The sequence below is a fragment of the Ovis aries genome, chromosome 11 (assembly GCF_016772045.2).
Source record: "Ovis aries strain OAR_USU_Benz2616 breed Rambouillet chromosome 11, ARS-UI_Ramb_v3.0, whole genome shotgun sequence".
NCBI classification, from domain to species: Eukaryota; Metazoa; Chordata; class Mammalia; order Artiodactyla; family Bovidae; genus Ovis; species Ovis aries.
Window position 1 is genome coordinate 20,108,888 of NC_056064.1, and position 21,361 is coordinate 20,130,248.

The window sequence follows — 21,361 nt, forward strand, 5'->3', positions numbered from 1 at the left end:
GCCCCTGGACTACACGTGGCCCCCGAAACCGAGCTGTTGACTCCGGAGAAGCGAATCTTTGTGGCGCGGCCCGGCCAGTTCCCCGAGGCCCTCCGCCCCATCCAGCGTCCGAGCTCCTTCCGACCTCCCCAGCCCTGGAGAGAAGCGGGGCCTCGGTTTTTCTTCCCGAGGGGAAGGGGGAACCCCTGCTCCTCGGCGGTGGCGAGTCTGGCAGAGCACCGACCCCGAAGCCGCCGGCCGGCCGGGTGGGTGGGGAGAGCGGCAGAGCGGGCGCTAGGACCGCGCGGGCGCGGCCCCGCCCCCTCTTCCGGCGGGCGGGCTCAGGGGCTGCGAGCGGGCCCCGGCCGCCAGTCGGCGCCGCCCGGAGCCGGGAGCGCGGCCGGAGCGAGGCACGGGCTGTGGGGCCTTCGCGCACCCGGCCCCGCTCGCCCGTGCCCGCCCGCCATGCCCGGCTTCGACTACAAGTTCCTGGAGAAGCCCAAGCGGCGGCTGCTCTGCCCGCTGTGCGGGAAGCCCATGCGCGAGCCCGTGCAGGTTTCTACCTGTGGCCACCGCTTCTGCGACACCTGCCTGCAGGAGTTCCTCAGGTGCGGCCCGGGGCGCGGGGAGCGGGGACGGCCGGCCGACAGGGACGGGAGACGCTGCCCCGGGAGGGCCGGGGCCGGGAGCACGCCGGCTCTTTGTCTGTGCCGCGGCCCGGTGATCTCAGGGGTGCCCGCCGTGACGTCACGGGTTGCGGTGACGTCACACCCCGAGGGAGGACCACCCCCCACGCACGAATCCGTCGGGTCCCGAGTGCCACGCGCCGGGTGGGACGAATCCCGTGCCTTCCCGCGGGGTGGAGGTGGGAAAGGACGCCTTTCCTGACCTGCGGCCGGCCCTTCCCCCTCACCTGAGAGCCAGAGCGGCCTCGGCCTTGAACTTTGAGTCCGTCTGGGAAGAGGAGGACTAAACCCTCTCTGTCCCTCGCGGAGCCTTAAGCTTCCGGAGTTTTCACCCATCTAAGCCCTTCTCATCTTTCCGATGTTTCCAAAACGGCAGCTATTGTTCTCCCATTTCACAGATTCAAAGGAAAACTGCGACTTGTCCACGGGTCGCGCAACTACCTACAGGCGCACAACTACCTAACTGGGAGGGGGGTGTCAGCGCGGGCGGTTTGTGCTCGAACGATAGGGGGAGGACTGTGACGCCCCGATCTTCAGTGAAGCAGGAGCCCGTTGTCGGGTGCCCGTCCCCGCCTCTGGGGGTCTTGGGTACCGCGGGTGGTCTAGATCGTTAGAGAGGGCCCCGCACCCCGCCGTCTCCCGCCCCTGCTCATCAGTCCCTCGGCTCTTGGGCCCTCATCGAGTTCTGGGCGCCCTGAGCTGTCCAGAGTCTCCAGCCCGCGCTGGGAACTGCACTGTCCAGGGCGTGGGGAGGCCGGAAGAGGGAGCCCCGGCTCTTGGGGTCGTCCGCCGAGAGCCCCGGGGAAGTTGGGCCAGCCGCTGCCTTGTGTAAGGAGGCTGTATGCTGAGGGTTCGCGGGGCCCAGGCTGCGAGAGCACCTCCGGGGCTCGTGCCTGAAAGGCTCCCTGCCTCCGTCCTCCGCGGCCGCTAGCCCTGCGATCTCCACAGGCCCCTTTGTTTTGTTGTTCCCCGCTGCCTGGACCGGTCCTGCCCTCACATATGCTCCTGCTCGAGCCGCGGTGCGGCCCCCCTCCTCCTTTTCCCTCCCCTCCTCCCTCCTCCCGTCCGTGTACACACGCTCTCCTACCGACACACAGCCCCATTGTCTTCTCCCTTGCCCTTCCCCGGCCCTCTGGTTTCCAGATGAGGCCAGCTGAGCCTCCCCCCACTCCTCAGCTGACCCACCCTGCCTGCCTCGGGGGAGGATCGAGGGAAGGGGCTGTCAGGCTGGTTTCCCTCCCTTCTGCCCCTCTCCGCGGCTTCTGCCCCTCTCCGCGGCTTCTGCCCCTCTCCGCGGCTTCTGCCCCTCTCCGCGGCTTCTGCCCCTCTCCGCGGCTTCTGCCCCTCTCCGCGGCTTCTGCCCCTCTCCGCGGCTTCTGCCCCTCTCCGCGGCTTCTGCCCCTCCCCCTCCCGGAAATCCCCTCTTCCTCTCCCCCAGCCCCCTCCCCCCATCCTGTCTTCTCCCCTGGGCTTGGGCCTCTACTGCACAGCCTGGAGCGCTCGGCCCCGGCCTCCCCCCCACCCCGCGGCTCACTCTGAAGCCCGGGGAGGGAAGGGATGGTGGGATGGGCGCTGCCCCGCCCACCCTAACAGCTAGGGTGTCCGCCGTCCTGGGGGAACCTTTGTTCTGGCTGGGCCCCAAGCTGCCCAGGCTAATCTGCCTGAAGCCTGGGGACTTGCCTCAGCCCCCCTCCCTGACTCCAGAACCACGAAGTCAGCACATTCCTGAAGCAGCCAAGCAGACCCCCCCCCCCCCCCCGCGCCAGGCCCACCCCTTGTCCCCTGCTCTTGCCAGGGCTATTACTCAGGTTGGTCCAGGAAGGCTGGTTGCCCCATGGGCATGGGCACACCTCCTCAGTGCCTGGGCATGTATTCATCTGGGCATTGGCAGCACGGCCAGTAGTAGTCGTGGGATCAGGGGGAGGAGATGGGTGCCAGAAATCCCTTGACCGCAGGGAGCAGGGGACTGCCTGTGGCCTGCAAAGTGCCATCCTGGACAGGGGCGCCGTGTGGCCTCTGCTTCCACCTTTCGTCCTGGCCTGCCTCCCACCTACCTACCTGACTCAGACTTGCCAGAAATGCCAGGCCTGAGGGCCTTCAGTCCTGCTGGGTGAGCCTTTGCCCTGCCTAGGCTGCGCCAGGCAGTAGTGACTGGTCCTGGCTGGGGTCAGCAAGGCCATGTGGCAGGAGGAGGCATGCCACAGGTTCCTGGAGTGCTGGCAACCTGGTGTGGGGTTGGTGAAGGACCCGAGGGCAGCGGACAGGGTCAGCAGGCTTTGGATGCCCGCTGTGGAGTGAACAGAGTCTTGGCTGTGCTTGTCTGGCCAGTTTTTCTGGGACTAGCCTCTCTCTGTGTAAGAGGTAGTAGAAACTGAGCTGTGGAATCAGGCAGGCGTATCCTGTTCACCTGGGAGCCCCAGTTCTTTCATCTGCCAAATGGGGACTCTGAGCCCCTTCTCGGGCAGGTGGTGAGAACGGGGTGGGAGTGTAAACACAGGACCTTGGGGCATCCTCCTCCTCCTCTTTGCTTTAGAAGACACACCCACCTAGGAGGCTCCGGAGGTGGGGTCAGGTGGCCCCAAGCTGACCTTTGCCCTGGGTTGTTGGCTGGGCACCCTCATGGGGACTGGACAGCCCTGGCACTTAATCTCAGCCCATCTCACCCTCCCCTGTGAGCTTCCAGCCCAGCCAGTGAGCATCAACCTGGGGGACTGGGTGGCTGGGCAGCCTGTTCCTTTCCCAGCCCAGCTGCCTTCCTGGGGGGAGGGTTGCCAGCTGCCACCTGTTGGCCAAATGCTGCCTGAGGCAGCTGCCTCTGCCTCTGCCAGGCCCAGATCCCTCCGCCCCCGGACAGGAGCAGGGCTCTTCCCGGGGTCCTAGAGAAGTGGGTACCCTCAGGCCTCTACTTGCCCTCTCAGGTGAGGCTGCCTGGGAACCCATCTGGTGACACAGAGGGTGTTCTGGCTGGGGTGGGGAGGGTGGCCCGGGGTTTCCCCTCCAGCTCTGTGACCCTGTCCCCTCCCCTTTCACAGTGAAGGAGTCTTCAAGTGCCCGGAGGACCAGCTTCCTCTGGACTATGCCAAGGTGAGTCCACTGTGCCAGGTACAGGCTCTTGCTGCCCTTGGTGGAGGCTGGAGCTGCCGCTGCAGCCAGTGGGCTCAGGGCCAATGTCAACCCAGTGCTGTGCGCCCCCACAAAGGTGGCCTGTTCCTTCTTCCAGGCCAGTTTGCAAATGAGGCCCATGTTTGCCCTGGAGGACAGGCACAATGCCCAGCCTGTGGGGGTGCACAGAGCTTCTCTGTGCCCACCAGAAGTGTTCCCCTCCCCTTTGGGTGGCTGGCCAGACCTGTGGCTGAGGGCCAGGACCCCTCTACTAGGGGGAAGGAAGCGGACAGTGTGGGGGCTGCCAGGGGCTGGGCAGGCTGATTGGCTGTCACCCCAAAGGGAGCGCCCTGCATCAGGGAATTGAGGAACCCAGAATCTGAGGCTGGAGCAGATGCCACCAGCTGCGCTCTGTATGCCTGGGCTCGAGGAGAGTTTAGCAGGAGGGAGGTTATTCCTGGCTCTGAGGAAGCCAGCAAGCCTATGGGGGGGTGGATGGGGCGGGAACTGGGGACTGTCGCAGGCGCTGTCCCTGATCAGTGCTCCTCGTGACCCCAGATCTACCCGGACCCAGAACTGGAGGTGCAGGTACTGGGCCTGTCCATCCGCTGCATCCATAGCGAGGAGGGCTGCCGCTGGAATGGCCCCCTTCGGCACCTACAGGTGAGCCTCTGCCCCGGGTGGCAGGACAACCCCCAACGCCCTACCCCGGCAGGCACTAACTCAACCTCTCCCACCAGGGCCACCTGAATACCTGCAGCTTCAACGTGGTGCCCTGCCCCAACCGCTGCCCCGCCAAGCTGAGCCGCCGCGACCTGCCTGCGCACCTGCAGCACGACTGCCCCAAGCGGCGCCTGAAGTGCGAGTTCTGCGGCTGCGACTTCAGCGGGGAGGCCTTCGAGGTGGGTGGGGCCTCGGGGAGGGGGCGGGGCACCCGGGGGTCCGAGGAGCCCTGAAGGCTCAGCGCCCCACCCAACCCCCGCGCTTCCGCAGAGCCACGAGGGTGTGTGCCCGCAAGAGAGCGTGTACTGTGAGAACAAGTGTGGTGCCCGCATGATGCGGCGGCTGCTGGCCCAGCATGCCACCTCCGAGTGCCCCAAGCGCACCCAGCCTTGCACCTACTGCACCAAGGAGTTCGTCTTCGACACCATCCAGGTGAGGCCCTTCCTGAGCCCCGGAGGGGGCCGCGGGGCCAGGAGCAGGGAGTCGGCCGCTGACTGCTCCGCTCTGCCTCTGCGGCCGTAGAGTCACCAGTACCAGTGCCCAAGGCTGCCTGTGCCGTGCCCCAACCAGTGTGGCGTGGGCACCGTGGCTCGGGAGGACCTGCCAGGCCATCTGAAGGACAGCTGTAACACTGCCCTGGTGCTGTGCCCGTTCAAAGACTCCGGCTGCAAGCACAGGGTGAGATGCCTTTTTCCCTTCCCCTCAGCTCCCTTCTTGTGTTTGAGACCTCAGACGTAGGCCCTGAGTGGCCCCTGCTGTGCTGCCCAGAAGGCCCAGTCCTTCCTCTGCTGGCTGGCTCCAGCCTTATTAGTGCCTTGTCTTCCCCATTCAGGGCTCGGTGCCCACTACCCTGTACCCCTCCTCCCCTCTCCCCTGAACTCACCCCTACTCACCCTCCTATTTTTCCCCCATGGCCTGGGGCTTTGCCGACAGTGCCCTAAGCTGGCGATGGCACGGCACGTGGAGGAGAGCGTGAAGCCGCATCTGGCCATGATGTGTGCCCTGGTGAGCCGGCAGCGGCAGGAGCTGCAGGAGCTGCGAAGAGAGCTGGAGGAGCTGTCGGTGGGCAGTGACGGCGTGCTCATCTGGAAGATTGGCAGTTACGGGCGCCGGCTCCAGGAGGCCAAAGCCAAGCCCAACCTCGAGTGCTTCAGCCCCGCCTTCTACACGCACAAGTATGGCTACAAGCTGCAGGTGTCTGCATTCCTCAACGGCAATGGCAGTGGCGAGGGCACCCACCTCTCACTCTACATTCGCGTGCTGCCGGGTGCCTTTGACAATCTCCTCGAGTGGCCCTTCGCCCGCCGTGTGACCTTCTCCCTACTGGATCAGAGTGACCCTGGGCTGGCGAAGCCACAGCATGTCACTGAGACCTTTCACCCTGACCCAAACTGGAAGAATTTCCAAAAACCAGGCACTTGGCGGGGCTCCCTGGATGAGAGTGCTCTGGGCTTTGGTTACCCCAAGTTCATCTCCCACCAGGATATCCGCAAGCGAAACTATGTGCGGGATGATGCGGTCTTCATCCGTGCCTCTGTTGAATTGCCCCGAAAAATCCTCAGCTGAGAGCGGACCAAGCGGCAGGAGAAAGGGGGAGGGCAGTGACCTCCATCAGGCACGGCTGAGCCTGGAGAGGGGGCCGGACCCCCTTACAGCTGCTTCTGCTGCCGAGGCTCTGGTACACCGTTCCCCGGTACGCCGATCCCCCTTCCCTCCTTCCCCACCACCCTCAGGTGCCTCCTATTGGTGCTTCAGCCCTGACCTCTGGGAAGAGCAGATCTTAGGGTCATCAAGGGCTTGGAAACCAGCAAGCCCCGGACCTGTCTCCTGGACAGGGCAGACACGCCTTGGTGCCGGCTACACTCTTCCCGGGACCGAGGTGCCTGCTGGTGCTATGTCCCAAGAGCCATAGGGGGGAGGGGGAGTTGGGAAACTGAGTGGGTAGTTAAAAGAATCTTGAGATCGGATTTCTCTTATCCTTTCCCCAGCTGTGTCCCCTCTGGTTATTTATTTACTTAGTGCCAGGAGAACACAGCGGGGAGCCCTGATTTTTAATAAATTCTGAATTGTATTTATTAACTTGGTTCCAGCCTGACTCATCTGGGTTGCTTAGGGTCCTGGAAGGCTGGGCCCTAGGGTGAAGTCAAGGGACCTGGTCGGGGGAGCGGGGGGGAGGGAGGGAACCTGCAACCGTTCTGGCCTGAATCCAATGGCGCTCATGGATCGCCCTCTGGTGGAGGACAGAAGGATTGCAAGGGGCTTTGTGTGGAAGAGTTGCCTGCTGCTGCCCTCTGGTGGTTCGATGAGGGAGGTGCAGGCTCAACACAATAAGGGCTATAATCCCTGATTCATACCCCACCAAAGCCTAGTGCCTGTCCTTTGGCAGGTGTTTCTCGGTCTAATGATAGTAGTTACCATTCATTGAGTACTTTTGATATTGCAGACACTGCTAAGCATTTTATATGCATTATTTCACTAAAAGGACCTTTGAAGACAGTGCAGATTCCCACCTAGCACAAGATACAGTTGGTCCTTTGTGGGTTTCACATCCTTGAATTCAATCAAGGAGTAAACTGGAAACACTTGGGGAAAGCTACAAAGAGCAAAACTTGCCACTCATGGGCAAATTTACCTGGTGTTACACTGTATCTACAGATTACTTAAGGCACATTGTAAAATGTGTGGTTATATGCAAATATTATGCTATTTTCTATCAAGGACTTGGAACATCTGTGGACTCTGAGTTGGGGAATTCTTAAACCAGTTCCCTGTGGATAATGAGGGATGACTGTGAGCACTTGGTGAATGTTAGCCTAACTCCAAAAGCCTTCAAGGTATTCAAAGCACTTGGATTTCCCCATCCACACTTGCTTTTCATACAGGCCTCAAAGGGGGTGCCTGTGATTATCCATATTTGAACTGACTTCAGTGATCTTCCAGCTATTTTGGGGCAGGGCCTGGATTTTTCTTCCCCTTATCACTGGATTCTGTTTTAAGCTCCAGCAATCCCTAGATTAGCTTCCTTTAATTTTGGCAATAGATTTGGTTTTGGATCTTCACTATGCTTGCTTTTTGGCAAGTTACTTAGCTACATGACATCCTTACTCTCACTGGTAAAATGAGAGTAATCCTGTTAGATTTGTTGTAAAGATTAACTCATCAGCATAAAGGGCCTTACTCTTGCCTGGCCCTAAGAGGCTTGTGTATGGAAAATACTGTTCAGGCTCAGAGTATGGGAAGGAGAAGGTTCAAAGGCTGTAGCTTACTGTCTCTGCTTTCCCAGCCAAAGACTCAGGTGAAGAACCCTTACCAGAAGTGACAGGAAAGGTCTATGCCTGAGACAGCAAGCCTGAGGAACTAACCAAAACCTTCAAAAGGTCAAATTCACTCATCTAGGGAGAGACGAAGCCCTGGCTGCTTTGCTGAGAAACATGGCTCTTTCATGAGCTAAACCATCTTGGTATAGTGAGGCCTGGAAGCTGGTAAAAGACCATGGGCTCTAGCAGAAAAAATGCCTTAACTTAAGCACAGACCTGGGTTTCCAGCACCAACAGGTGGAAACTCTTCTGCATTAGCCTTTCAGCAGAAGCCAGACGCCCCCCTCCCCAGATCAAGTTCTCCCCCTGCTGGCAGCACTGTGCCACTGCACCATGCCAGGCGGTAGGTTCCCATAGGTTGGTGCCTCCTTTGGTTGACCCCATATCCATACTGCTCATTCCTTGCCTCTGCAGGCGGTCATAATTGCTTATGGAACTCAAGGCAGGTTTTGCATCACAGTGTGAGTGGGGCTCAACTGTCTACTCTGTTTAGCCTTGTTACTCTAGGCTGACTGTAGGTCACTAACGAGTGGGAGAGTTTTCTTTCACACGGATGGGATGAGGAGTAAAGGCAAAAAGTACCTTCACAAAAAAACACCCCACAGACAAGGGCATGCTCAAGGTGCTTTCGACTCCATCAGTTTTGAGAACCACCTATTAACCATCTGATTGCACACTCACTGAGTCCCACAGCCTGTGGGATCTTTCCTTCCCTCCATCACATCTTAGCCCAGACCCAAACTCAGCAGGAAGGGGAGACCTAAAGAGCTGTTGTGGATTCCCCCCCCAACCCGAGACAAAAAAAAAAAAATCTCCAATCAGTACTCAACGTTTTAAGACTGAAATTGCCAAGAGGGCCACTTTTCATGTTACAGATTATTACAACACTTATCACTTGTCAGAGGTCCTCAGAAATTCCAAGATTTTCAAGGGGTGGGGGGAGGGACATTCAGTCTTAAGTGGGCTTACTCACAAACCAGATCCCCATTTTTCAGTGACTGATGGTCCTTGAACACGGCAGTACACTGAACTGGGCCTCCAGTGAGGGGCGGCGAACATAACCATCAAGTCCGACCAAGCCCCCCACAGCCCTGCCCAGGGGAGATGGCCAGTCAGGCGGGTGCCCCTTCCAGGGGCTGACTCAGCACACCTGCCCTGGGATGATGGGTGGGGAGGGCTTCTGACCGGGACAAATACTCTAGGCGGCCCTTTAAAAATGAGAAATTACTTCTAGAAAGTATTAAAAACCGTTAAGATCATCTCAAACAAGCATTAACGAATAGGACAAGATCAAAAGGTGAGTTTTCTCTTTTTACTGGTTTATAATAATCTTAAAAACCCCATCACACCCATAAACCACCACAGGTGAGAGGATGAGGGAGACGGAGAATGAATGCTACAGTATGTGGACGGCGGGAGACCCAGATTATTCTCTAGGGGCAGTGTGGAATGGAGGCGAGGGTGTGGGTAGAGGCCCTGGCGTGGACCCTTATTGCTGGTTGGGGGTTGGCTGGCAGAGGGGAAGAGGGGCTCAGGGTGAACTAGGAAACATCTCCCACCAAAGGTGAGGGTAGTGGGGAGCGGGGGGTCACAGTACATTTTCCATGCAGACTAGGGGTGGGAGTGAGAGCTTCAGATGCACCCCTACACAGGAAGAGATGGGTTTGAGGTTTGATTTTTAAGCCCCCAAGTTGGTGCCTGGTCCAATTTCCTAAAATGGCAGCTCACCTTTTGGGGAGAGAGGCATTGGAAGAAAATTACAGCAAAAATATCTGGTTTAGAGATCAAGCAGGGGATAAGCTGAGACAGTGGTGTCCTTTCAGAGAATTTAACTCGAGAAGCAAGAACTGGAAGGGGCCTCTGGGTGAGATGGTGGCCAACACAGTGGGAGAAGGCATCACACCAGGAGAAGGCATCACACCAGATGCTGGCGCTCCTGGGGGCTCAGGACAGGAAGGTACCAGTGTCTACAGACGGCAGCAAAACAATGAGGAACAATAAATTAGGACTTTCATGTTGCTATCATTTGGCATAACACAATCAGGCATTTTTTTCCTTGTTTTTTCTTTTTAAATATAAGGCAACTTGCCAACACATAATTTAAAAACTGGTCTTCAGTCACATTGCTTCAGATCACTAGAGAATTTCTGGCTAAAGAACAGTGGATAGTACAGTAAACAAAACCAAGAATCTTAAATAACATCAGCTCACATTCCCCAGAGACAAGATGAAAGGGTAGGGCTTATATGGTTTAAAGGGAAAAAAAAAAACCCGCCCAACTATGTATCTTTAACAGGAGGGTGCAAACCATTACAACAAAACATAATCTAAGTTACAGAAAAGCTAAAAATTTCTAGCCAACTAACTGCCACCTGGGAATGACACTGAGCGTGGAGTGGGTGAGGGAAGGGCGAGGGGCAGGAGGGGCTGTTTCCAATAGAGGCCCATCTCCAGCTGTTGGAACCATGCTCATTTGGTAAAGGAGAAGTCAAAGAGCTTAAGGCTTTGAGTTTTTTTTCCTTCATTAAACTGAGGGGCTGTGGAAGGTGACTAGACAGTGAATGTACCTGTGGGGCCGCTCACACACATTGCTACTCAAACCCACGCTACATTCATACAGAAACAGGACGTTTAAAACTTACAGTGTAGAGCAATATTCTTAGCCAGTGTAGAGAACCAAATGCAGTTTAACTTTTTTTTCAGTGTTTTTAATTCCAAACTCCAATGTGATCATCCTATACCTACTACTAATTCCTCAAGTAAGACTGGCTTTTTGTTTTGTTTGTGAGGGCGGAGTGGGGCGTGAGGGCAGCAGGTGACTCAGGAGACAAACAGTGAGGAAGGTCTTGGATAAGCCAGATGTCCTGGCATTGCTCTAGGGAAGGAAAGGGAGTTAGGAACCAAGGTATCAATACAAAGACAGGTTCCCCGGCCGCTGCCCCTGCAATGTCCCAAGGCCACGGCCACATGCTTGCAGGATGCCCTTGAGGAGTGTGGCAAGGATGAGTGCAATGGCTCTGGGTTCAATGCAGGTGTAAAAATAAAGCCTTGAGGAAGGGCTGGGAGGAGATGCAGACCTGGTCAGTTTTGATTTGAGGTCTTTGGGTAAATAAGAAATCGGCTCCCAGGGCACTTGGGAAGTCTGGCTTCTTAGTCCCAGAAAGAGAGAGAGAGAGACAGGGAGAGGCCTAGCTTAGGCAGCTGGATGCTGACTACTACCTCGCCTGGGGACCCTTCCCTTAGCCCATACCTCAGTCCTAAGGGCAACAGTGAGAGGTGCAGGTAAAGAGGAAAGGAGGCTGGTAGAAAATGGTGGGCAGGAGGTGGTGGGGAGATGGGGCAGGAACTGGACTGATAGGCAGGCAATGGAGAGTCAAGCCGGGAGTTGAGATTAGATCCCAACATAAACCCAAAAGTTGCTGGGGCTGGTACGGGTGAAGATGAGGGCAAAAAGGACCCCCCTCTGTCCTCAATTAGATCCCACTAGATTCCCTTTCTTAGACATCTAAGAATGATCACGTTGGAGCAGTGAAACTTTGAAACTATCCAATTACTCAAAAGTAAGACTAAACCTAGAAGGGTGACGTATGACGTGGAACTGGAGGGCACCAGGGCTCCCTATCTATACCCTGGGTGCTGAATATGAAGACTTCGACTATCTGTGGGGTCAGGGGCTCGGGTGCCAGGGGCTCGGTGGGCCTTGGTCAGCATGGCCAGGCTCTGTTCTCGGAAGCAGGCCTGCTGGAAATCCCCACTTAGGTAATCCACCGTTTGTATCAAGCTGTTCTGGCTTGCCACTGGACCGCCCCCAGTCCCTGCCCGGAAGTGGGCCCCAGCAGCCACCGCCGCACAGTCAAGGGGTGCGCCCGCGGGCTGCCCGCCGTGGAACGGCACGGCGGGGTCCTGAGACCCCGAGCTGTCGCTATTGGGAGTGGGCAGAATGTTGTTCCACAGGGGCTGGAAGTAGTGGCCATTGGGGTAGGCCAGCGGGGCGGCCGGGCCGTTGACGGGTGGGGACGGGGTTGGCTTCTCCAGGGGTGGCTTCAGATGGAAAGACTGTGCCAGGCAGAGTTCCTGCGGGTAGGCAGGGGCCTTGCCCACCAAGCCAGGCCCTGCCAACTCGCGTCCTGCCGCATGCTTGCCTGTCAGGCCAGGGGCCGGCGTCCCACCGGCCTCACCGCACATCTGCTGCAGGTGGGCCAGCTGGTGCTGGTTCCAGGCGACTGGCTTGAGGTCGCTAGGGTAGCCAGTGGGGGCACGCGAGAGGCCCGCGGGCAGGTTGACGGGGCCTGCAGTGGGCAGCGCGGCGCTGGCCGCGTGGGTGTGCTCCATGGGATTGACCACACATGAAGGCATTGGTGTGGGGACGCTGTGGGTCGACACCCGAGTGCTTGCATTGATGAGCAGACTGCGACTAATGGGGCTGGGGTTGGCGATCTGGCCCTCACACACTGAGGTAGTGCTGACGCCCGCCCGCGTCTGGCAAAACTGGTTGATCTGGTGCACGATGCTGCTCAGGTCCGGGGGCTGGCTGTGCTGCAGGGTGGCCGCCATTGAAAGGGGGATAGTTGAGGTAGACACAGTCACATTTGGGGGGGCATCTGAGTCTGGCATCTTCCGGCCTCCATGCAGCAAGGGAGTGGGGGGGTGCTGGAGACCCTGGTGAGAGAGGGCCTGAGGGTGGACCAAGCCCTGGGTCTGAGCCATGGGCTGAGGGTGGCCCAGGCCCTGAGGCTGTTGGAGGCTCTGGGGATGGGACAGCGCCTGGGGTGGCGGGATACCCTGAGGGTGCTGCAGCGCCTGGGGAGGGGCGTGGGCCAGGGTCTGTGCGTGCTGCAGGGCCTGCTGGCGGGCCAGAGCCTGGGCCTGGGGGTGGGCTAAAGTGCTGGGTGCCACAGTAGCATAGGGCGCCACTGGGGGGTTCATGATGGCCTCGGGGAGCAACCGGGCTCGGGTGCCGTCAAAGTCCTTGAGTATGCTTTTGGCTGGCACTTTGACAATGGCCAGCAGGCCTGCCCTGGTGGCAGCCTGAGTCGGGTAGGGGCTGTAGCGCTGGGCCGATGTGTCCAGGCCGTTCACAGTACGACGAACGTGTTTCCGCTGGGGAACCTTCACACTGTTGGGGAAGATTTTTATAGTCAGTGGGTTGTTTGCGACCTTCTTAGCATACGCGTCCAATTCGGCTGGGGTGGGGTAGTGAGCAGTTCTCATTTTCTGTGTAGTGTCCCCTAGAGAGAGAGAAGGGGAAGGAGAGCAGAGAAGGAGAGGGAGCTCGTCAGTGCCAAGCCAACCAGCCCTCCTAGCTTCCTGCCTGCAGCCTGCAGGGCAGGGTGCATGGGGCGTCAGGCTGAGCCTCCAGCTTGGAGCCAGCCTCAGCCCCAACAGAAACAAGCCTGGCTAGCATGCAGTGGGCATGTCTCATGAGCTAGGGCTCATGCTGAGTGCCAGGCTATCTCCATGAACCCCCGCTACTGTGTTAGGAGGCAGGTACTATCATGATGGTCCCTCTTCACAAATGAGGTCACTAAAGATCAGAAGAGCAGAGCAACTTTCCAAAGTCTCGCATCTTAGAGAGCCGGAACTGGGCCAATTATCACGCAGAAGTCTCTCCAAGTTCCTACCGGCCCCTGCTGGCCTGGAGTTTGGAGGTTCTAAGCAGGGCTGCTTGTCAGGGCCACTCAGACCCTGCCGGGTGACACCCTGGGGAAGAGGGCACCCAGAGTGGCTCCTCTTCGGTCTGCGGGGGCCAGTGAGGCGTCAGCTTTCTCGGCAGCGGCAGCTGGAGCACTGTGCCCACGGGGTGGGCATCCTGGCACAGGAGACAGGATGCTTCTTTTTTCAGGGGCAGAGGAGCGAGCTGCCAACATCCCTTCCCCACCCCCATGTCACAAGTTCACTTTTGTTTACAGCTTACTCTCAGCCTGACTGGGTGAAGATCAAAAAGCTTTATTTATTTCCTTGTGGGGGGCGACAATAATGACAGGGCTGCAGGGAGGGAACTGAGGAGAAAGGATTCAGAGCATCTTGAAGTTCTGAGAGCCAAAAATAGTCTGTATTCGGCCCCTGTCAGCTGTCACTTTCCGAAATGAAAGAGGAAAAACCTGCCCTCCTTTGGAGACTGCGGAAACACCGTTCAATGGGCCTCCGCTCAATGGGCCTCATTAATGCTAACAGCCTCTTTGTTCCCATCTCCAGTCGCCTCCCATCAGGGGGCTCCAGCGGATGTCGTGCTTGCAGTCAAAAAGGAAAAGGTTCTGAGAACAAGAGCTCTTTAAGCTTGCCAGGCTCCTGGCAAGGGGTCTTAGCACCATTCTCCCTTTCTCCGAGGGAGGGTCTCCCCTGAGTATACACAGAAGGTGCTTAATAAAGGCTTGCTGAGTAAGTACACAGACTCCCCAAAGCAGAAAAAAAAAAGGAGGGGTGCGCTTGGCTGGGAGCCTGGGTTCAGCTAGCTGCCTCCCTCCCTACTTCCTCCCTGTGCTGGAGGCGGCCAGGGCAGACCAAGGACTAAGCTGACCAAATGCCTGGCTTGTGGCCTCAGCTGGCTTGGCCCAAAGGAGACCCCATTCAAAGTCATGTCGCTGGGCATCACTGAACAGAAGTCGTCTAGTGAGTGCTAGCAGGGAGAGGGCACAGCTGCCTGCTTTAGGTGACACTGCTGGTTGGCTGGCAGCAACTGCTTAGAAACTGCTGCTCTCCTCGGAAGCAAGAAAAGAAAGCTCCAGTTCAGGAGGGGCAGAGAGATCCGGACTCACGCTCAAAGAGGCAGAACTCAGCAAAAAAGGGTACAGGAGAAACAAAGGGTACAGAAAGGAAAAGGTTCGTGTTTTCAAACGCTGGCACAATGCCTTGAACTTGGTAGGCATTCTAACGTATTCAAGGCCCTACTTTATTTACTGAGTGCTGAATACCTGTTCCATCCATAATTGCAATGTTTGTAAGATGACCGAGCTGCAGAAGGCCTCAGAAGGAAGACTGTGACAGTGACAAGTGAAGATAGGGAGCAGGAGGAGGCAGAGAGGCCTGCAAGTCCCCCACCCACCAGGCAGCACGAGATGGCAACAAGGGTCAAGATGACCTGGAGAACAGAGCTCTGCGGCTGCTTGTAAGCCTCTGACCCTTAGTGGGCTTCAGGCTCCATAAAGTGGGGGCCATTTTCTGACCTGTCTTACATTCTCTTGCACAGAGGACACCAAAAATGTCTGGGATCACTGAAGAAGGTCCCTAAACTCAAGGCACCAGAACTCCATGAGAAGCTGCCCTGGTCAGCCACTGCGCGGTCACGTGACCGAGGAAAAGCGATACTCCTGTGTGATGCTCCTGGCGTGGCGTCTTCCTTACCCAGAGCAGACCTGCAGTAAGTACCTCTAAGCACACTGTCTGGCTCAACAGCTGGGATTCAGCTGAACAGGAGGAGTCTGAAGCTGCTGTGTTTCCATTCAGACAGGAAATGAAGGTCTGCCCCTCCATGTAGGAAAAGTCTTGCTCCATGTTAACAAGCTTCTCTCCTTGAAGGCCAACTAAGAGAGGCTGGCACAGTGGCTTGCTAAATAACAGAGCTCCTTTGCTCCAAGTCAATACCAACTCTCAAGCTAGTTTTTTCTAGCAGAGGCACAAGGTGTGCTGGCCTCAATCAGGAGTGCGGGACGGGACACTACACCAACCAGCTCCCTCCGCCCTGGCTCCACTGATGCTGACAATGGTGATGAGGTGAGGGGCAGGGAGGCTGCACAGGGCTACAGCCCGTTAAGGAAGACTCTCAGGAAGACAGATGAGCATACTAGACGAGAAAGAGGTCACATTCTGGGGCTCTGACACCACCCACTTCATATACCAGACTTCAGCCCAACCCTTCCGAATTTTTCTCAGTACTTCATCTCAGTCCCTACACAGGCACCCTGCAGCCTTTCTTTCTTCTGCATCATCTTCCTCTAAGTGCACGGCTGACACAGACACTACAGCTTTGCAAGCAACTTATTTAACTATCTGGTACCAACAGTGTCATTAATCGAGGCATAAAGCAGTGGAGAACAGAGACTCTGCGGTCAGAAAAAAAGAGACTGGATTCAAGCACTGGCTTGATTATCCGACTACTCAGAGGGTCACTCAGACATTCCTCATTTATAAACAGCAATGAAACCTGCTGTCCTCCCTCACAGAATTACTAAGACCAAAAAATCCCATAAACAGGAAATGCTCTGTGAGCAGGACCTGTAACTGTCAATGGTCATTATTCAAGGATAGCAGGTTTCGCTGAGTCTGCCCACAGATGGGACAAAGTAACCTTACCATGAAGCCCTAAATGCAGGGCCTCCCAGACTTGAGTCTGAGCATTAAATGTAGCAGAGAAAAGTTCCATGGACTAGGGACTGGGGGGGAATCTTCCTGAATCGAGGCTTCCCTACAAGGACCTCCCCGTTTATCTTTCTGTTTTGAAGATCAGAAGACACTAGTGGCTTACACAGCAGGAGCCTCTAGCCTGTGGGGAGACACAGGCCATGCATCAAACACAGGCTTTGGAGTCTGACCCAAGAGTGAATTCTAGCCTAGTCACTGATTAGTCATGTGACACTGACAAGTGACCAACACTCTCATGCTTAAAAGAAAGATAAGTGAGTCTCCCATATGGAATTATCGAAGAATGAATGGGAACATACATAAAAATACGCAAGATAGTGCCTGGCATATGGTAAGCACTCAACAAATGTTACCTAATATTTCTGATGTTTCTCTGAGTTTATCCAATTTGCCATTTCCAGATCTTTCCACTAGGGGGCAGATAAGCATACAAGAGTACAGTAAAAGATTAATTTTGATTATTCGTTCTAGGTCCCAAGACTCTACAGTTGAAAGAAGTCACAGTCACTGTCTGAAAGACAATCTGAAGACCAGGGACCTCTGGTCATTTCAACCACTCTACCCAGAAATCTTTATCAAGCCACCCTATCTGTACACCTGTCTGTGAGCTGGAGAAACAGGAGCAGAGGCTTGGGGTTAATGAAGGAAACAAATGTTCAAAAGCAACAGTTTCTGGGGAACTGGGAGAAGACGGCTTAGAGGAAAACAAATTTTTCCAGTACAAAGCTCCATTTCAAGTACAAAGCTCCAAAATGGCTCAGGTCTCCTGAACCATGTGATGTTACAGAATAACAATCCAGCAAAGTTCTGGGAGGGCAGCCACTAACCACAATTGTGGTTCTAGCCTGTGCAGGACCCACCCAAAGGCAAGATGTCCCTTACTCCAGCCTGCACTAAGGCAAGTCATACTTTTGGTGGGAAAATACATCACACCCTCCTGTACATGTAGAAGAGGACGGGAAGAAGAGAAAACACTGGTGTCTGAAGGGACTGGGATTATGACTCTGTACACACGGCAGCTCAAGCCAGGGGCAGACTGACCAGCCAGGTGAATGACAGCGCTGGGCCAAAAAGCCACATATCCCCTCTCCTGAGCCCTGACCCCATCTCCCCTGCCTTAAGCTGACTATTCCAATATAAAATATACTAAGCTATTAAGGCTGATGCTGGGAAAGATTGAGGGCAGAAGAAGAAGAGGGCGTCAGAGGATGAGAAGGCTGGATAGCATCACCAATACAACGAACATGAACTTGGGCAAACTCCAAGAGATGGTGAGGGGCATCCGGGAGGCCTGGCGTGCTGCAGTCCATAGGGTCAGAAAGAGTCGGACACGACTGGGCGACTGAACAGCAGCAAAGCTATAAATATCTGTACTCCATGGAGTTTCCTAGGTAGCACTAGTGGTAAAGAACCTGCCTGCCAATGCAGGACACAGAGACATGAGTTTAATCCCTGGGCTGGGAAGATCCCCTGGAGAAGGGCATGGCAACCCACTCCAGTATTCTTGCCTGGAGAATCCCAAAGGACAGAGGAATCTGGAGGGCTACAGTCCATGGGGTCACAAAAAGTCAGACATGATTAAGCAACTTAGCATGTACACACTCCATGCCCACCTCACTAGATACTGAGTTCTGTGTTTTGAGCAACTTTTAAGACCCTCCTTAGGATGGGAGCAGGGGACGGCTGAACAGCAGTCACAGGTTTTGACAGCTGGTGGACTTGGGCTCTGGAGAAGGCAATGGCACCCCACTCCAGTACTCTTGCCTAGAAAATCCCAGGAGGCTGGTAGGCTGCAGTCCATGGGGTCACTAAGAGTCAGTTATGACTGAACGACTTCACTTTGACTTTTCACTTTCATACATTGGAGAAGGAAGCAACCCACTCCAGTATTCTTGCCTGGAGAATCCCAGGGATGGGGGAGCCTGGTGGGTTGCCGTCTACGGGGTCACACACAGTCAGACACAACTGAAATGACTTAGCAGCAGCAGCAAACTTGGGCTCTGCGCAGCGTCTTAGCTTCTCGTTTCTGAAGCAGACTCTTTATACTCTGTCCCACCTTAACGGTAAATGCTTAATGCTAAGAGCTGTACATCACAAAACAGGATTTTTTTTTTCTCCTAATACATTTTGGGAGAGCAAAGAAGCAAGCAAGTGAGCTTAAAAACACCACTGGGTTTTCGTCTCTGCAAAAGTTTAGGTGTAGTTAAGTAGGGTCACAAGACAGTTGAAGGGATTGAAATACACTGTCCCCCAAATGGACAGGTAAGCCTGAAACCAGAGAAAAAGGGCACCTCAATTCTTGAATACAGATTTGGGATAGAGGTTTTTGAAGCGGTGACTTGGGGGCTGCTTTGGGGAGAAGGGAGTGGAGTGAAGATCCAACATCAGCAGCTAAGATAAAGCTGCCGATTTGCCTTTCCTCCTAGATGGTTCAGCCCTTGATGGTGCATCTCTGGGTGAAGCTGTCAGCGTGTATTAAGGACCTAGAAGACAGACAGCAAGCTGCATTCCATCATCTTACCACATGCTTCTGCATGCGCTCCCTCTCCAGAGGTGTGCCTGGAGGCCTGCGCCCAGTCACAGAGCATGAGAATGCGGCTCTGGGTGGCCAGAGAGCCCCAGACAACACCCTCACCCGATTGGCACTCAGTGGGAGAAAGAAAGGCTGGGGCAGAGCTGGGACAGCGAGCTTGCCTACTGCGTCAGGCAGCCGCAGAAGGAAGACTGACACCCTCAGCTCTGTTGTTACGGAGTTGCACTCACTGGCCAAATTCTAGATCTGGCCACGCTCTGAGTCTTACTCTCCCTCCGAGAAAGAAAGTCAAGGGGCCAGACTGTTTTTAACTTCTGCAGATAATCTCATGGAGCAGAGAGAGGGAAACTACAGCCTGAAAGCCAGCACTGGGCTGCTGTGCTTCTGTAGAGGGTGGTGCTGGAGCACAGCCGCACTCATTTGTTTACATACTGCCTACAGCTGCCTGCGCCCCATGAGAGCAGGGCTGAGAACACGCAAGAGAGCATGTGGTATGATCCATTTGACCCTTGTCAGAAAGAGCTTGCCAACCTCTGTCATAAAGGAGTCAGGTAACCTGCTGAGGCTCTTTTTCTGTTTAAGGGTAAGCTGAGATGCCTCGCTGATTTTCCCTTTTTGCTCTGAAAGGAAACTCTATTCCAAATTTAGGGCCATCTTTACACTCGAAGATGCCATGCATGGTGATAAGCCAGGAATAGAATCTACCTTGCACATTCACATAGTATAGGGATAGAAGGTAGGAATCTGGGAAAATACAAAGTCAGTGCCAGCCAATCTAATACAGGAAGCTAACAGTTCTCCAAAATCCCGTCTTGGGGGAAGAATATTAACAGGAACATGCCCAGAGAGGCTGAGAAAGCTAGATAGTTCCATGTCCCTTCTGGAGGCAAGAGTTTGTTTGCTGTGAGCTGCGGGCACTGGCTCAGAAGGCAGACAGCAAGGCCAAGGGGGAACGGTCTGTCTCCGTGGCAGAGGGCACTCAGAGAGCTCCAAACAACACAAGAGTGCAAACAGTTTGTTCCAGGGTTACAGTAAGTAATCTGGACTGTGTGTTTTCATTCCATTCCTCCCAGGGTTCAAACTGAAACACTTCCTTGAAGGGTAATATATACATATATGATATATGTAACACTGGGCTGTAAAACTCCATACAATCCTACTGCTCAACAGACATCTATCAGCAACAATTAAAATTAAGATGACACACACTGGGGAATCTAGTATTTAAGAGGCTCTCTCTGATTAGAGAAGCGTCTCGCACTGCCGACAAGTTCTGCAGCTGCTTTCTTGCTGTCTGTGCTGAAGAACATCTTGGAGGTACCAAAGTCAGGGTACCCCAAAGTTGTCTCTGGGAGAACCCGGGTAGAGGGGAAAAATAAAGGACTGCGTGCTTCCTTGGGATCCAGATTACTTACATTTCTGAAGTCCAGTGTTCATCTGCGTGTGAGAAAGAAGCTGAAAGGACAGGTCACCTGGCCCTGGTAGACAGGCTAGCATGGCAGACCGGCATCAACACAACATGAGGCGGCCACTCACACTGGAACAACAAAAAAACAAGGTCATGGAGCACAAAGCAACTCACCCCAGGAAGATACCAGGGACATCGGACATCAGCCGCAGAGGCCCAAGTTTAGAGAGATAAGCAATTTAATTAGCAGCATGTAGGACGAAAATATATCCATGTCTTTATCTGTAGAAACAACTTGCTCTCTATTATTGCTATGGCTCAAATATTTCAGTCAGCACAGATGCCTGGATGGGGAAAATGAAAACTAGAAAATGCCAGTCTACACAAACCACTGAAGGTCTTTATGTTCACAAGCTACGGACACACTCACTTTCTTGCATTTCCCATAGGCTGCCTCTCCTCATGGCTTTCGGGTAAGCCCACATGGTAGCCACATAAATGGTATGCTGGCTCTCCTCCGTGCCCCAGCTAAGGCAGGCACAGAAAGGCTAGGGCACAGCCCAACTGAGGTGAAGGAAAAGACGATTTCTCCCTAAAGACAGAACAGCGTTCCTAAAGACAGGTCATCCTCAGGGGGGCCCAGCTCAGTCTATTCAGACCTGGCTGGGGGCCGGGGCAGCCAGACACTTCCAGAAACAGTACAGAATATGAGACACAAAGACACCCCAAGTCCAACTTGTGACCCTGGTAATCTGAGCTGACTTTTTTTTTTTGGCCGTAACACTCAGCTTGCAGGATCTTAAGCTTGCCAACCAGGGACTGAATTTGGGCCCTAGGCAGTGAAAGGGCAGAGTCCTGACCATTGGACCACCAGGGAATTCGCCTGAACTTACTTTTAAAAAGAAGGAATAAGAGCATCCTAGGAGATGAGACTAACTACTATTAAAGCAAATTCTGTCTGCAAGTTTCTGAGGATTCACCTTCCCATGGCCTTTCACACAGTTAGACCTCCAGAGCCACCTCCCCCCAAAAAAGGAAAAAGAAACTGCTTTGCTCCCAGGGTAAATCAAGAAAGTGGTAGGCTGCCAGCAGCCCTCTTTGGGCAGGTGATTCTGATGTTGTAACAAGATGGCATGGTTTCATCAGTGAAGTCTTCCAACAACACACACACAGCCCAAGCAAGCAAACACTGATGTAGCCTTCTGGAGGGAAGGAAGCTTTGTCAACAAGTCAAGCTCCCCATGTACCAAGGACC

General features: G+C 55.0%; 2 protein-coding genes across 6 annotated transcripts in view; one reads left to right on the top strand and one right to left on the bottom strand.

Moving 5' to 3' along the window:
• Positions 1 to 346: 346 nt before the first annotated feature.
• Positions 347 to 6,569, top strand: TRAF4 (TNF receptor associated factor 4). Its single transcript, XM_027975225.2, has 7 exons — positions 347 to 587; positions 3,698 to 3,749; positions 4,326 to 4,430; positions 4,508 to 4,669; positions 4,761 to 4,922; positions 5,013 to 5,168; positions 5,424 to 6,569. Exons 1-7 carry the CDS (start codon positions 445 to 447, stop codon positions 6,054 to 6,056), a joined length of 1,413 nt encoding a protein of 470 aa, XP_027831026.1. The 5' UTR covers positions 347 to 444; the 3' UTR covers positions 6,057 to 6,569.
• Positions 6,570 to 9,105: 2,536 nt separating this feature from the next.
• FAM222B (family with sequence similarity 222 member B) overlaps positions 9,106 to 21,361 on the bottom strand; it is a 67,713-nt gene continuing 55,457 nt past the window's right edge. For 4 of the 5 annotated variants that reach the window (XM_027975224.3, XM_027975222.3, XM_027975223.2 and 1 more), the window contains 2 exons: positions 20,114 to 20,235; positions 9,106 to 13,035 (listed from right to left, as the gene is read on the bottom strand). In XM_027975224.3, the coding sequence (XP_027831025.1) occupies positions 11,426 to 13,035; positions 20,114 to 20,195 (1,692 nt within the window). In that variant the 5' untranslated portion in view covers positions 20,196 to 20,235 and the 3' untranslated portion in view covers positions 9,106 to 11,425. Of the gene's footprint in view, positions 13,036 to 20,113; positions 20,236 to 21,361 lie in introns of those variants that run through there. The other variant, XM_042256574.2, reaches the window with a different exon arrangement.